The 15,232-nt window shown below is 36.7% G+C and overlaps 1 protein-coding gene across 5 annotated transcripts in view; it reads left to right on the top strand.

The window, feature by feature from the left end:
- The first annotated feature begins 8,166 nt into the window (after positions 1-8,166).
- The window catches only part of LOC131073245 (uncharacterized), a 184,502-nt gene continuing 177,436 nt past the window's right edge, over positions 8,167-15,232 (top strand). The window contains exons 1-2 of one of the 5 annotated variants that reach the window (XM_058009647.2): positions 8,167-8,425; positions 8,954-9,032. In XM_058009647.2, the coding sequence (XP_057865630.1) occupies positions 8,323-8,425; positions 8,954-9,032 (182 nt within the window). In that variant the 5' untranslated portion in view covers positions 8,167-8,322. The remainder of the gene's footprint in view (positions 8,426-8,953; positions 9,033-15,232) is intronic. The other 4 variants (XM_058009649.2, XM_058009646.2, XM_058009645.2 and 1 more) reach the window with 4 other exon arrangements.

Below are 15,232 nucleotides of genomic sequence, written 5' to 3'. Positions count from 1 at the left end.
GTTTCATTTGTATACAAATATTTATCTATTTTTAATTATTGATGTATTGAGGTAAAGCTCTAGGAATCATAATTGGCGAACCACCGATTACCTCTATATATACAAACAATGATAGTCATTAATATAAACAATTATTCTTCACATATTGAATTATACAATTTTATAAAAGTTACAACATACAAATGATCAATAAAAATTTGAGTTCACATTTATTTTATTAATCTCCTCATGATTCCATATTAATATTATACAATCTTGAAACACTCATAATGTTTTTTTCACTATTAAATAGATGCTAAAGGGAAATACCCTTGTCTTAAAACAAAAAAAAATTACAGTATAGATAGGACTAGTATAGCAAAAATTCTTATATAACATCTTACTAAAGATAGGACTAGTATAGCAAAAAGTCTTATATAACATCTTACTAATTTTCTCTAACATCCTATCTAACATCTTACCCTTCCGAGGTCGTATACATATATTGTAGAAATCTTTTGACATTTGTAATTAAAACTAGACCTACATAACCATTTTACAGTATCCAAACTAAGAATTAGCAAAAACCTTCACCTCTTACGATGTGCATCCATAGTAGTCCAAGCCTTGACCAGACACCTAGGACCACACTTGGCATGTGTAGCTATCTCTGCTTCTCTAAGCAATTCCTTACCAGATGCATTGTCATTTTTCTGCTTTATATAATTCTTGGCCCCATCTTCTTCTCTTGACAAGACCCTCCAATACTAGATATTTCTACAACCAACCAATGCCACCTTCCTTGGACAAATCATTCTCACCAAAATCCTCTTCAAGAAAAGAGCATTTCTTCTCACCACCACATGGATTTGTTCAATTCTCAAGGCATCCACCCAACTAAGGAGGGGAAATTTCTTTACCTCCTTGTCGTGCTTGCGTATCACATAGTAGTCCATTGGCATAGGAATCATGTTCATCCCATCAATGTTTTCTAACATGTTTACTAACTCACCCAAGGAACTCTTTTTGAACACTTTCATATATAGAGCACCCACCATCTCCTTTAGCTCACCAAAATCCTTTAGGACTGCATCGAACATTGCGGTGATATCTATACTCACACTATATGGGTGTTCAATCACAAGAAAATCCTTGCCCAAAATTCTCTACACAACATGAATTACTATTCCATGCCCCTATATCAACACCCTCTTTACCCTTTCTCCAAAACTTTTCCTAAGAGAAAAACACATTTCCTTCTACAAGTGAGCCTAATCAATGTGTCCATATCATAGAGTTAGAATGTCACCACTAGAATGAAACTTTCTGCCTAACCCTCTGCCATTTTATCCTATACACTAGATCACATTAATAAGTATTACACTTCCCAAAGCATCACTCTTTGATTATTCTCTATCTACCACGCACCCCATGAACCACCTGGATTAAAATTTTATGGCCTTCAAACTGTCAATGAAGTTCATCACATGAGGACCAATCTCCCAATATATCGCTTGAATCGTGTGGACCAATGCAATGGCCAACATGTTACCGTCCTCTCCATCCTATCTCTACCAATGCTTATTTCATTCATTCCACTTGTGTATCCCACCACTAAAGGTAATAAATGTCTGCAATCAGACGATTCCATCAATTCATCGCCTCTTTCGATCATTGATAATCTATCCTCATTTAGATCCTTGGGAAAGAAAACCACCCTGTCCCAAGTCCATGCTGTTGATAATTTCTCCTTCAGCCACCTTGTTTTCCAAGTCATAATTTCTCCCATTTGCTTCCCAATATATGTGGGACACAAAGAATTATTCAAATTTCCTTATATGCTTCCGATCGAACTTAACCATGTACCAAGCACCCAATTAGGTGCCATAATTTATTTGATGATATTAATAGTAATAAGAGAGTCCCCTTAAAGATGCACTTGTTTAGCCGTAGGGCAAGTCCACATCTTAACCCTAGTAGAGATGCTTGAAACTCGACCGTATTGTTGGTGGTATCTTTCAACTTTCTCATATAGGATTTTATTTGAGTGATCTTTGATCACACACGCAACACTACATAGGCCAAGGTTCCATCTCGACGCCCCATCAAAGTTGATCTTTATCAATCCTTCTTTTAGTTCTTTCTATTTCACATTGTCCCTAAGATTGACACGAAGATCAACCTTTTTAAACCCATTAATAAGGACAAAGACACTTGTAATGTTATTTAGAACTAGACTTATTTATTTAATGGGGGAGCCACATTAAGACATGTATTATAATTATTAGAGATCTCATAATATAACAAGTCTAGATCCACATCGTTTTATGGGCTTATGCTTTGTTTGATACCACTTAGTGAGAAACTTGTTCTATATAAGCAAGCACATTGACATTCTAGGAAACTTTAGAGGAGCATCTCTATTGAGAAAACATGTTGTGATAGGCTTCAATGGAAGGCATGAAGTGGGATGCATTGTTACATGGTCTTGTTGTTATAGTATCCTACTTATTGTCAAAGTGATTATATGGAGGAGTGCAATGGATTACTTGCCACCAGAGAAGATTTATATAGGCAAAAGTACCACACTATTCTAACCATGTTTTTTGTTAATATAACACTTAGTTTGGTGTCTTCTTGTTGGGTTATTTACAAAAGGGTTTCCTAAAGTAAATTTGATGTTATATCGTACGAATCTCCTTGCTATTGTTTAACATTCTAGATTCGATAACTTATTTAGAGAAAATTCTTTCATAAAGGACACAAAAAATTACCAAAAATATTTAACATCGATTGGATTTACAATCATTAGGGAGCCACCTTCAACCTCTAGTTTAAAAAATATATACACAATTCAATCTAAAAGAACTAATGAACATTGCTTCAATTTTTCCAAGAATTTGCACCATCACTAGACACGATCAACCCAAAACAATGGGAAGGATTATACAATTTGGAATGCTTAATTCCCTACCAAAAGATGAGTCACCTGCTAGCCACATGTGTAAATTCCAATCTTCCACCACTTTGCCTTCCCTTGAGCAACGATTAATCTTAATTTTTTTTCAAAATAACTTTTAGAAGGAAAATTTCCTCAATAACATTTTTTTCATTTTCTAATCACGTGAAGTGTTTTTATTCAAACCATTCATAATCACTAAGGAGTAATCTTTAACCTCCATATCTTTGAATCCAAAAGCAACAACTAATTTGTTTCCTTCCAATATTGCCAAAGCTTTTGCTTCATTGTTTAATTGACAACCACGATAGAATGAAAACCCTTAATAAAATGACCACCCACTAAAATAAAATTAATTATAAAATTAGTAGCTAGGCCCTATATTAATTCTAGATGTACCATCAAAATTCATCTTCGTATTCTCAATTAACGAGGAATCTAACACATCTTAATGAATTGATTATTTATTTTTAGTTTGTTTTCAATTTTTAAAGCAATAAAGCAAGGGTGTTGACCCTGTCGGCAAAGAGCTTGTAGGTAGATATATCAAGCCATTAAAAGCACATTAATAATATGTATACCTGGATAATAAGGAACACCAAAGAGACATTGACAAATAGGGAAAAACTGCAAAACCATACATCCAACCAACCCAAACTCTGGGTAGTTTGAAGTCAAGTTGATTTGGCAATTTTTTCTTTGTCTTTGAGCAAGGATCCAACAATTCAATATCTCTTTTATTGGAATAAGAGAGAACAAATTAACATAAGCATCAACTAATCCATGGACTTTAAAAGACAACGCCAAAGTTGTGCCATCTATAGGAGAATTTTCCCTATTTTCATCCTTCTACAAAACTTCAAAGGAAACGTAACATTCCTTAACAATAGTAGGCATAACCTATTTTTTCCTCCAATGTTCCATGATACTCAAGCAACTAGTAGTGGCATGACCCACTTTACAACAATGTTGACAAAAAATGGAAGAGTCTTCAAGATCAATTTCTTGTACCCAAGCTCCAATTTGGAAGATAAACTAATTTGAGAAGGGAACACTTTGTCTTTTTCAATAGGCACACAAAAATGAGCATATAATAAACATTTATTGAGCTTCATAAGCTTATCAGTAGCAAAGTATTGCCCAAAGGTATTCAAAATAAACTTGAAAATCTCTTCATCCCAAAATTCTAAAGCTAGACCTGAGAAACAAACCCAAATAGGGAACTTGAAGGAGTCATCACTAAAAGGATTAAACCTTAAAGACAAATGTTTTAGACCAAGGCCATTTGACCCCATGAACCTGTTAGACAAATCAGATAACCAGAGGATAACTAATAGGGGGGGAGGGGGTTGAATTAGTTGTCAATAGATTAAAAAACTTTAAGCATCCAAAACCTTATTACTGCAACACATAAACTCAATATCAGAATGCATAAACCAAATAACAGATATAGAAATTAAGCATAAACATAAATCACAAAACAATTACCATCCATCCATGATACATGACACCAAGATCTGTACGTGGAAAACTCGGTAAAGGAAAAAACCATGATGGGAAGCCTACCGACAGTTAGATAATACTTCTACAGTAAGTATGTGATTACAAAATGAGGGGCCTACACATGCAGGAAGCCTAACAACCTAGAGCGCACTGCTCATCACAAAATGAGCCTCACTGACTACAAAATAAATCCAGACTACAATCCGGAAAGAAGAGTGAACTGCAAAGATAATATCTCCTATGCCTTAGTACAGTTCTGGTTAAGCTCAGTACCAGAGGTCTTAAACCTCTCTTACAAACCCAATTCGATCACTTATGATCGACCAAAACCTCTGCATATGATTACAACATTATTCACACACAAATAATCACATAAACATGATTTACAAAGAGATCTTACATTATATATATATATCAACCCGAGACCTAAATAATTAGGTCGGCCACCTAAAAGATAATACTATAAATTCATAATATAAACCTGCAATCCAATGATCATCCAAGTTGGCCTGGGATCAAGACAATAAAATCCAATCAATAAATCCATCTGGTAACGCATTGGAATCATCCACCAACATGTTACATAAACCAGTCCATAACCTAGATAACACCGGACCCAAAATAAGTCGCCATAAACCAAATGCAACAAGATGAATCAACAAGATAACCAACAACATCCTAAAAGCCATCTAGAAGCTGCACCAACACCACTTATCAAGTGAATCAAGAGATCTTCAACAAAGCTCTGTCGGTAAAACCCTTATCGGTGACCAAAAGGGTTACTAGAACAAGTGATAGCATCTAAGTCATCAAATCTCGAACCAACTGATCATGATATGCATCAGAATAACATGAATGACAGATCCAAACCAATTCCACAAACCAAAGCATACTAGAGCATACCGGATCATAATCCAACCACTCTACCGGAACCAACCGGAAACTAGTAAACAACCAAAACAACTAGTGTTGACATCAATGACAAAACATCAATGCAACACATAATCAATTCCTCCAAATTGCCAACAATATCCCCCTTCGGCATCGATGGCAACACTAGATGTGAAAAACATCCAAGTGCCAAGAAATGCCAAACAACCAACAATCTCCCACAAAATGATATAGCAATGAAGCTTTGAACCAATAGACCGAACTCCCCTTGTTAATGATATCTCTGTTAAGCTCTGATCTCTGCCCCTAATGAATATATCTCTCCCTTATGATTTTCACAAGAATATCTCTCCCCCTTTGACATCAATGCGAAATATCTGACATAAGTATCAAAGATAAATCATAAACCCTTTGAATTACACAAATGATTACTCCCTCTGAGTAGTAGCTTCACCGCATCAATTCGGAATGAATAATTACTCTGATACCAATTGTTAAACAACTCAGATAATCTGAGGACAACTAAGAGGGGGGGGGGGGGGGGTGAATCAGTTGTCAACAGATTACATAGCTTTAAGCATCCAAAACCTTATTCTCATAACACATAAACTCAATATCAGAATGCATAAACCAAATACCGGAATAACATATATAACAATTAAGCATAAACATAAATCACACAATAGTTACCATCCATCCATAATACATGACACCAAGATTTGTACGTGGAAAACCTGGTAAAGGGAAAAACCACGGTGGGAAGCCTACCCATAGTCAGATAATACTACTGCAGTAAGTATATTGTTGGTTGTTTGACATTTCTTGGCACTTGGATGTTTTTCACATCTAGTGTTGCCATCAATGACAAAACATCAATGCAACACATAATGAATTCCTCCAAATTGCCAACAGAACCAAGGACCATCTTGAAGGACCTTAGAGCAATCTATAAGGAAGGAGAAGGAAAATAAGAAAAAAATATATAATACAGAGAAAACCTCTACCTGACCCTTAAGATTCGAGATCCAAAAAACCCATCTTCAAACAACATCAATGTTAGTGGATAATTGCAAAATATCCCAACCAATGAAATTTGAAGTTGTGTAGTTGTCCTAACCAAGAGAGAATCAGGTATAAAATAAATATTCCATTTCTCCATAGCTTTGGCAGGGGAAGTAGTTCCTAAGCCAGTACTCTCTACATCAGGATCCCCTAAGTTAGTCTCTATACTAACAACTAGAACAAAATCACTAGTATTTAAACGAACCCTTGGAACTCGATCAAGAGTAACAACAGGGGAAGAAGTCACCATACTAGGCATAAAAGGACAACTAGGGGTAGGATGCAAATAAACCTTAGGCCCATTTGTCACAACAAGCTTAGACACACTAACTCTGACAACAAATCTTGAGCAATAACCCACATTATGCAGAGGCCATATCATTGGTAGGGCAAGCAAGCAAGGATCAACAAGCTTACAACCGCGTTCCTCCACACTAGTAACCTTAACATACTCATCATAAGAGGAACTTAACAACATGTTGGCAACATGGGAAGAACCAAGGGCATCTGTCACTATCACAAGGACTCTAGGGGAGTGCAAAAGAAAACCCCTCTTAAGACTAAGTCTTAGGTCACCAAATTTGGACCTAGAAGGAGCCAACAACTCATGCACCATAGGGATCGAACGTGTAGCAAGGAACCTGTCCTTCCCAATGTCCCTCCCACACTCAGAGCAACATTTCTCTACACTGGCCTTTATAGGTCAAGAAGAGAAACATCCTCATCATTAGAATTTGAGGAAACCCTTTAAGCCCATTCGTCCTCATCAAAAGCACGATACCATTCCCCAACAAGTTCATCTTTGTCGTCTTCTCCTTCTACTTCGTCGCCTTCTCCTTCTCCTTCCTTTGAACCAGACACACCTCCATCTTAGCTTCTTTCACTGTGTTCATCCCTGCAACCTACCTTGCACATGTCGCTGCCTTTGGCGATGATCGGATCCACAATAACAGCTCTAGATCTTCCATCACTGTCATCGCCATCCCCCTCCTCATCTTCGCCATTGCTTAATATTTCAAAACCTCCCTTTCCCGCTCCTCTGCTCGTCTCTGCCATTGATCAATTTTTATTTTATTTTTGCAATTTATAAATATTTTAACAAACCATGAAATCACACATATTTGTACTGGTCAAAACTATTTTATATATTTAAAAAATAAAAAAAATAGTAACACTGTAACATAAATATGCCAATGCAGAATCAATTTAAAATTAGAGGTAAACACTTTTGACCAAAGCTACGAACCATAGCTAGACATGATCACCCCAAAATGATTGGAAGAGATTCTAAATTTTGAAATACTTTTTTCCCTATCAAAAAATGATTCCCTCACTAACCACACATGTACAATCCCAATATACCATCACATTACCTTTCCTCAAACAATAATTAAACTTAATTTTTTCAAAATTACTTTTAATTTTTTTTTTCTCAACAAAAATTTTTAATTTTTAATCACACTAAAACATTTTTTTCTTAAACCATTTATAATCACTAAGAATAACCTTCAACCTCTAGATGAATTTGATCCCTTTCAAGATTGCCAAAGCTTTTGCTTCATTGTACAAATGATGCCTTAATAGAAAGAAATACGGTCTTAATAAAATTGCTACCTCCCAAAAGAAAATCAATCCTAAACTTTGAAATAATTCCGTACCAAAGACCATTTCTATTATTTATTTAATTGTGAATGATTTTCAAGGGCTTTTAATTAATTTAAAAAGATTCAAAACAAATGATGTTTTTTAATTTTAAAATCTCCCGCTTTTCAAATTGTTATTTGTGCATTTGCCGTAAACGGTCGATCAATTTGAAGAGCGTTTTGGTTAATATATTTCATTGCGGATAAGATTAAACACAACGGACAGATTTACAGAAGAATATATGTGGAAGAGAGCAGAAGATAACAACCAAAAGTAAGAGAAAAATGGAGAGGAAGTTATCAAAGCGGGCTTTAACTTTAAAACCCTCGCCAATTCAGGAGTTATCTCATCTTGCCCAGCGTTGCAATGCCATCAATCTCGCTGAAGGTATTTATTGCTTCTCACCATCAGAGTTTTAATGCAATTTACAAGGAAGGGTTTACTCATGAGCTTGTAAATTTAATTAGTATTTTAGGTAAATGGGAAAGAATCAAATTGAACTTCCATCTTAGCTGTGGTTTCGAACATAATCTTTAATTTTCTTAAAAAATGGTTTTGAAAGGCATGCAGTGGAGATTTTGAAACCATTTAGGCTTGGATCATCCCGTGTGATCTTATGCTAGAGCTGGGACAGAAGATTACACGGGGTGATCCAAAATGTTCTTATTTCTAGTTCCTTTCAGAAACTTTTTCACCGTGGTTCTGGACTATTGAAGCCTTTGACCACTTACACCACTTTCACTTTATTATAACTACTGTCTGCTTCTCCTAGCCTATAACTTTGGCCTTGGACTGTCAATGGTTGCTGGCCACAATTTTATTGTAAATATTAAATAGCATCTTTATGCAATTAACTTTTGAGTTTTTTCAAGTAAAATTTTCTTTGAAATTTAAATTTATTATATTGTTTTGTAGGTTTCCCGGACTTTCCAGCTCCAATGGAACTTAAAGAAGCTGCAATAGGAGCCATAAGTGCTGATTTCAATCAATACAGGTAAGAAATCATCCCATGCTGAATTTTTCTTATAGCTTGATTTGAACTAGTTGCATAAAATTATGGCGTTGATGCTATTAGTGGACCATCCAATTCTTTATTATAATGTTTAGAGACTTTAAATCGGTATATTATGTAGTCAAATAATGACATTTTTTCTCTATTGGAAAGAACATTTTGAACTCACAATCCCAAAGAAGTTGGTATTTCATCATGTTGTGACCTTTTTCACACATCGCCCCATTGCAAATGCAGACCCTCTCTTTTCCTGCTTTCTAGGGTTTTTGTTAGTGTCCCGTTGCCTTCCGCTTCAGTTTTGTCAAGCCCTGCTCAATTTTGAATAGTTTGAGTCCTAGAGATTGAAAGTTAGTTTTTGCAAACCAAGTGATTCCAGAGTCAGGATACCGTCAGAGTGCATAGAAAGGCCAAAGGACGAAGATCGCAATTGATTTGGATGAATTTGAACGACTTTTTGTTTTTAGAAAGTTTGTTTTTTTGCTTTTTCCTATTTTTAGGAAGTTTTGTTTTTGGCATTTTTAGCCCAATCCCCGGTATGGCTATTTTTAGAAAGTTTTCCCTATTTTTTAGGGATGTTTGCTTTTTGCTTTTCGGAATGGGGATCTAGGGTTTGCACTGGTGCCACTGACCTGCTTCGACCGTGATCCAAAATTTCCAAGTTTTGATCTAAAAAACTAGTTTCCTACATGCTTCAGATGGTTTACTTGAGTATGGATTTCAAATTTCAAGTTAATCTGGTTAAATTTGGTAAAATTGTGAAATTTTGAAATTTTCTAAATTTTTTCTAAGTCTGGCTAATGGATGATGTTGGGTGTTATGGCAAGTGATAGAAACTCCGCCCAAGATACTAGCATGTGTTGAGGTCACTCTAAAGTCCGCCATGCATTGTGGAGTAGACAAAGTCCGCCCTTGGTGATGGTTTCAAAACCCCGCCCTCAAGGAGACCTTCCAAAACTCCGCCATGGTCTTGAAAGAGCTCCAAAGTTCGCCCAAGGAGAGAGACCAAAAGTCCGCACTCCTTGATGCTCTAAAACTCTGCCTTGGTAGTCATGCTTTCAAAAGTCCGCCCTCCTTGATGTCTCATGAAAGTCCACCTTGAAGAGGAAGCTCAGAACTCTGCCCTATGGAGGGATGCCCAAACTCCGCCCTAGGTGAAGTGGAGAAAGTCTACCTTGATACCTTCAAAACTCCGCCTTGGAGTGGTCTCAAACTCCGCCCTATCATGGAGAATGCCTATAGTCCGCCATGTAGAGGTAGTTAAAAGTCCGCCCAACCATGTGTTAGTTTTACTTTCAGATTAACAGAAAAACTCAGAAAATAGATTTAGTAACTAGAATTAGATTATTTTAGTTATGGATTTCAACTTAGTAAATGACAAAAGCAAACAAAATGAGACAAGACAACATTACCCTGGGAAAACCTCCTAGGAGGAAAAACCCAGCAAGAAGAGATCCTCAGATCTGATTATGAATTAGACACATATTCTGATTATAACACTTATCTCTTTAAGAGGTTTGATATGGCCACACTTAGGGCTAATATAGTTGACTAATCTGTATTAGGTCTGCACCTCAGATCTGCACTTTTGACTTCACCAACCAGTGACTTGGTCTGCACTTTTGGACGCCTGATCCTTGACAGCAGTTCTCACCTTTCATTGGAGATAATCACACTTAAAGTTTACACATTGGCAGCATATGTAATTCTCATTCAAGCATAGCAGGTAACTGACTATTTTCGCTTCAACTTGAGAGCTAATTCGCATGATGTGTAGAATGATATGATGTATGAATGAGGTCAAGTAGTTGTTTATTTATATGAGGCACGGGGAGCTATTTGAGGTCCGGCTTGGTGCTGATTCTTTTATTTATTCTATTACTTTTGTTTATAGGGTTGGCCCTATTAGAGGGAACATGTTTGACTTTTGAGTGGTGTGTGTCTTTTAGTTATAGGGTCGACCCTATTAGAGGGAACACGTTTCCCCTTTAGTGTGGCGTGTGAGAAGGGAGTGAAGGGCCCAGCCCTTGGCGGATTCCAATGTTGCCTTAAGGCAATTGGAATCCGTATTTTACCTAGTTACAATCAACACTCCCTCTTAACTAGGGAGGAAATAATTACGTAATCAGAATATCCTAATCTTCCATCTTGCACACAAGCAAAGAATGGATTACATAATCAGAATGTTGTAGTCTTCCATCTTGCACACAAGCATAGATTGGAATTACATAACATAGTCTTCCATCTTGCACACAAGCATAGAATGGATCCACCTTACATTGTCCGCAGAGGGTGGAGAGGATCTTTTCTACCATATTACATTACCTGCAGAGGATGGTTACATTTGCTCTTCTCCCTGAGAAGAATACCACCTTGCATTGCCCGCAGAGGGTGGTTGATACAACACAATGTATCATTGAGGTTGAGACTCCTTCTCAACCAATGTTTCATTTTCCACAACACCAAGTCTGTCTTTGAAGTACACAAACTTCACTCTCGACAGGGGCTTGGTAAGAATATCTGCTATCTGATCATCAGTGCTGACATACTTCAGTTGAATGACGCCTCTTTGCACCATATCTCGAATGAAGTGATAATGAGTCTCCACATGTTTTGACCTGTCATGAAACACCAGATTGACAGACATCTTTATACAACTCTGATTTTCACAATGAATAACTGTAGATTCCCAAGGTTGTCCAAACAACCCAGCAAGGAGCTTACGAAGCCACATCGCTTCTCTAGAAGCAACACTTGCTGCAATGTACTTGGCTTCAGTTGTACTTAGTGCTACTGAGGACTGTTTTCTTCAAGCCCAAGAGATCATTGCGGATCCTAAGCTGAAACAAATGCCAGAAGTGCTTTTCTTGTCCTTGACACTTCCTGCCCAATCTGCATCTGAATAACCTTCCAAGGTTATTGAAGTGTTAAGTGGATACTTCAGCCCATAACCAACTGTGCCTCGCAAGTATCTTAGGATGTGCTTGGCTGCAACAAGATGAACATGTTTAGGCATGCTCATGAATTGGCTGAGAGCATTCACTGCATAGCATATATCTGGTCTAGTGTTAACTAGATACATCAGGGACCCAATCAATTGTCTATACTCAGATGGATCTGCAAAATCAGAGTTAACTGCAAAAACACTCAGTTTCTGTAAGTTAGATTCCATAGGAGTAGACATGGGTTTACAATCCATCATTCTAAATCTTTTCAAGATATCAATAGAATACTTTCCTTGACTTAAGAAAATTTCGTTAGATCTTTGCCATACTTCTAGTCCTAGAAAATAATGCATTAGACCTAAATCTTTCATTTCAAATTCTGAAGCTAATTCTTTCTTACATCTAATGATAAGCTCATCTTTACCAGTAAGAAATAAATCATCCACATATAGAACTAGAATTAGCATTTCATCATTGGATATTTTGAAGTAAATGTTAGAATCAACATCATTTTTACAAAAACCTAAACTTAACAAGTATTTATCAATTTTTTCATACCAAGTACGAGGAGCCTGTTTGAGGCCATATAGAGCTTTCTTCAATTTGCACACATGAGTATCTCTTTCATGAATCTCATAACCCTTAGGTTGTTCAATATAGACTTCTTCCTCAATGACACCATTAAGGAAGGCAGTCTTAACATCCATTTGATGTAGCTTCCAACCTCTAGCTGCAGCAATAGCTATTATAGTTCTAATAGAGGTATATCTAGCAACAGGAGCAAATGTTTCTTCATAATCTATACCTTCCTTTTGAGAAAAACCACGAGCTACAAGTCTAGCTTTATATTTTTCAATACTACCATCAGCATTATGTTTAACTTTAAATAACCATTTAGAGGAAACAACAAATTTAGCTTTGGGTCTAGGTACTAAGTCCCAAACATCATTATTGATGATTGACTGATATTCTTCATCCATAGCAAGCTTCCAGGCATGATGGTTCAAAGCTTCTTCAACGTTGCATGGCTCAGACTCAATGAGATTGCTCATCAATGCAATATAGTTGGAGAATACTTGAGGCCTCTTGCTTTCTCTGAAGGTGCCACTGGGAGCTGCAAATCTTTCAGCTTCTTGAATGGTGTTTTTCACCCAAAGTGGCCTCTTTTTGCTAACAATAGTGTCACTAGGTATATCAGTGGGATTCATGGGCTCAGGTGAGTCATTATGCTCTTCTTGAGGTGGAGGCTCAACAGACTCCCTCTAAATCTCAAGGTTAGTATCAATATTCATATCTTGATTATTATTAACCTCATCAACAACAAGTGAACCTTTTGATTTCTTAAAAGCAATATCTTCTTCAAACGTAACATCCCTACTTACCTCAACATACCTTTGACTTGGAATGTAAAACCTGAAGGCTTTGGAGGATTCAGTGTATCCAACTAGCATCCCCTTCTTTTCGGAAGGCTCCAACTTAGTTCGCTTTTCTTTAGGCACATGAACATATACATGACTTCCAAAAATTCTCAAGTGGCTGATGTCAGGTTTGGATCCTGAGAAGGCTTCTTCAAGAGTCATATTCTTTAGAGCACGGTGGGGACATCTATTTTGAATATAGACTGCCGTTCTAGAAGCCTCAACCCAAAGAAAATTCTGCAAGTCTTGATCATGGATCATAGCCTTTGTAGCCTCAACAATGGTCCTATTCTTTCTTTCAGTAACTCCATTTTGCTGAGGATTGTAGGGAACTCAAAACTCCCTCTTAATTCCCGACTCAACACAGAAGTCATAAAAACTGCCAGAGGTATACTCACCTCCATTGTCAGACCTTAAACATTTAATTCTTTTACCAGAAATGTTTTCAGTCAATGCGTTAAATTCTTTAAATCTACTTAAGACTTCATCAGATTCTTTAGTCTTTAAGAAATAAATCCAAGTTTTCCTAGAGAAATCATCTATGAAGATTACATAGTAGAGACATCCACTAGGAGAAGCTACGGACATAGGTCCACATAAATAAGAATGAACAAGTTCTAATTTTTCTTTAGCTCTAATTTCACTTCTATAAAAAGAACTTTTAATATTTTTACCCATAGCACAACCTTTACAAGTATCATCATGAAATTGACTGAGTTTAGGCATACCTTTAACTATCTTTCCGAGGGAAGAAAGAGCTTGAAAGTGTAAGTGTCCAAGCCTTCGATGCCATAGTTCACAGGATTCAGGGGCCTCATTAATGAGGGCTTGAACAGTGTTAGTGGAGAGCTTATACAAACTATCATATCTATTTCCAATAACACGAGCATATTTAAAACTAGATTTCTTAGGCCAAGCAAGTACTTTACCCTCAGAAAATGCTACTTGATAGCCTTTATCTTCTAGAGCGGAAATATAAATTAAGTTTCTTTTAATTCCAGGAACAAATAAGATATCACTAAGGTGAAGTGAAATACCAGAATTTAAATTTAAAGAGGTAGTGCCAAAACCTCTTACCGAATATCGAGCATCATCACCAATTACCACATGTAGACTGGTATCCTTTTCCACTAAGTCTGAAAGATGCTCACAATAGCCTGTGATGTGTCTGGAAGCACCACTGTCAATCAGCCATGTGTTACTATCTGAGGGTATGTTGCTTGACAAGGTAGAAATGAATAAGAAGTCTTCATTTTGTTTTGAGACCTCATTTAGGTTGGCTTGCGAGGGTTCATTTTGATATTCTCTAGCATAGTGACCATATTTGTCACATCTAAAACATCGAACACGAGAGAGATCTCTTGGCTTCTTCCAAGAATTTTGAGAGCTGGGTGGTCTGAATTCTCTATTCCTCTTAGGATTATTCTTCTTCCAATTATCACCTTTCTTGCATTGGGTTGCAAGCATATGCTGATCATCCACTTGAGGACTCTTGAGTTTTCCTCTTGTGGCAAGGCGAGATTCCTCATGAAGGCAATCGTTCCGAAGACGATCAAAGGTTGAGAATTTGGATCTCCCACTTATGGATTGAATGAAGGAATCCCATGAATCTGGGAGACCATTCAATGAGATCATGACAATGTCCTTGTCTTTTATGTTATGACCAATTGAGCCTAGTTGATCCTTTAGTTCAGAGATCTTCATGAAGTAAGACATAATTGAATCTTCCTTTGCCATTTTAATGTGAAGTAATTGTTGCCTTAATGCAATTGCTCTACTGAGGTTATTGATCTCATAAATACCTTCTAGATGATTGAATATC

The sequence above is a fragment of the Cryptomeria japonica genome, chromosome 2 (assembly GCF_030272615.1).
Source record: "Cryptomeria japonica chromosome 2, Sugi_1.0, whole genome shotgun sequence".
NCBI lineage: Eukaryota > Viridiplantae > Streptophyta > Pinopsida > Cupressales > Cupressaceae > Cryptomeria > Cryptomeria japonica.
Note: the sequence above shows the minus strand (reverse complement) of the source record. Positions and strands in the feature narration are given on the sequence as shown.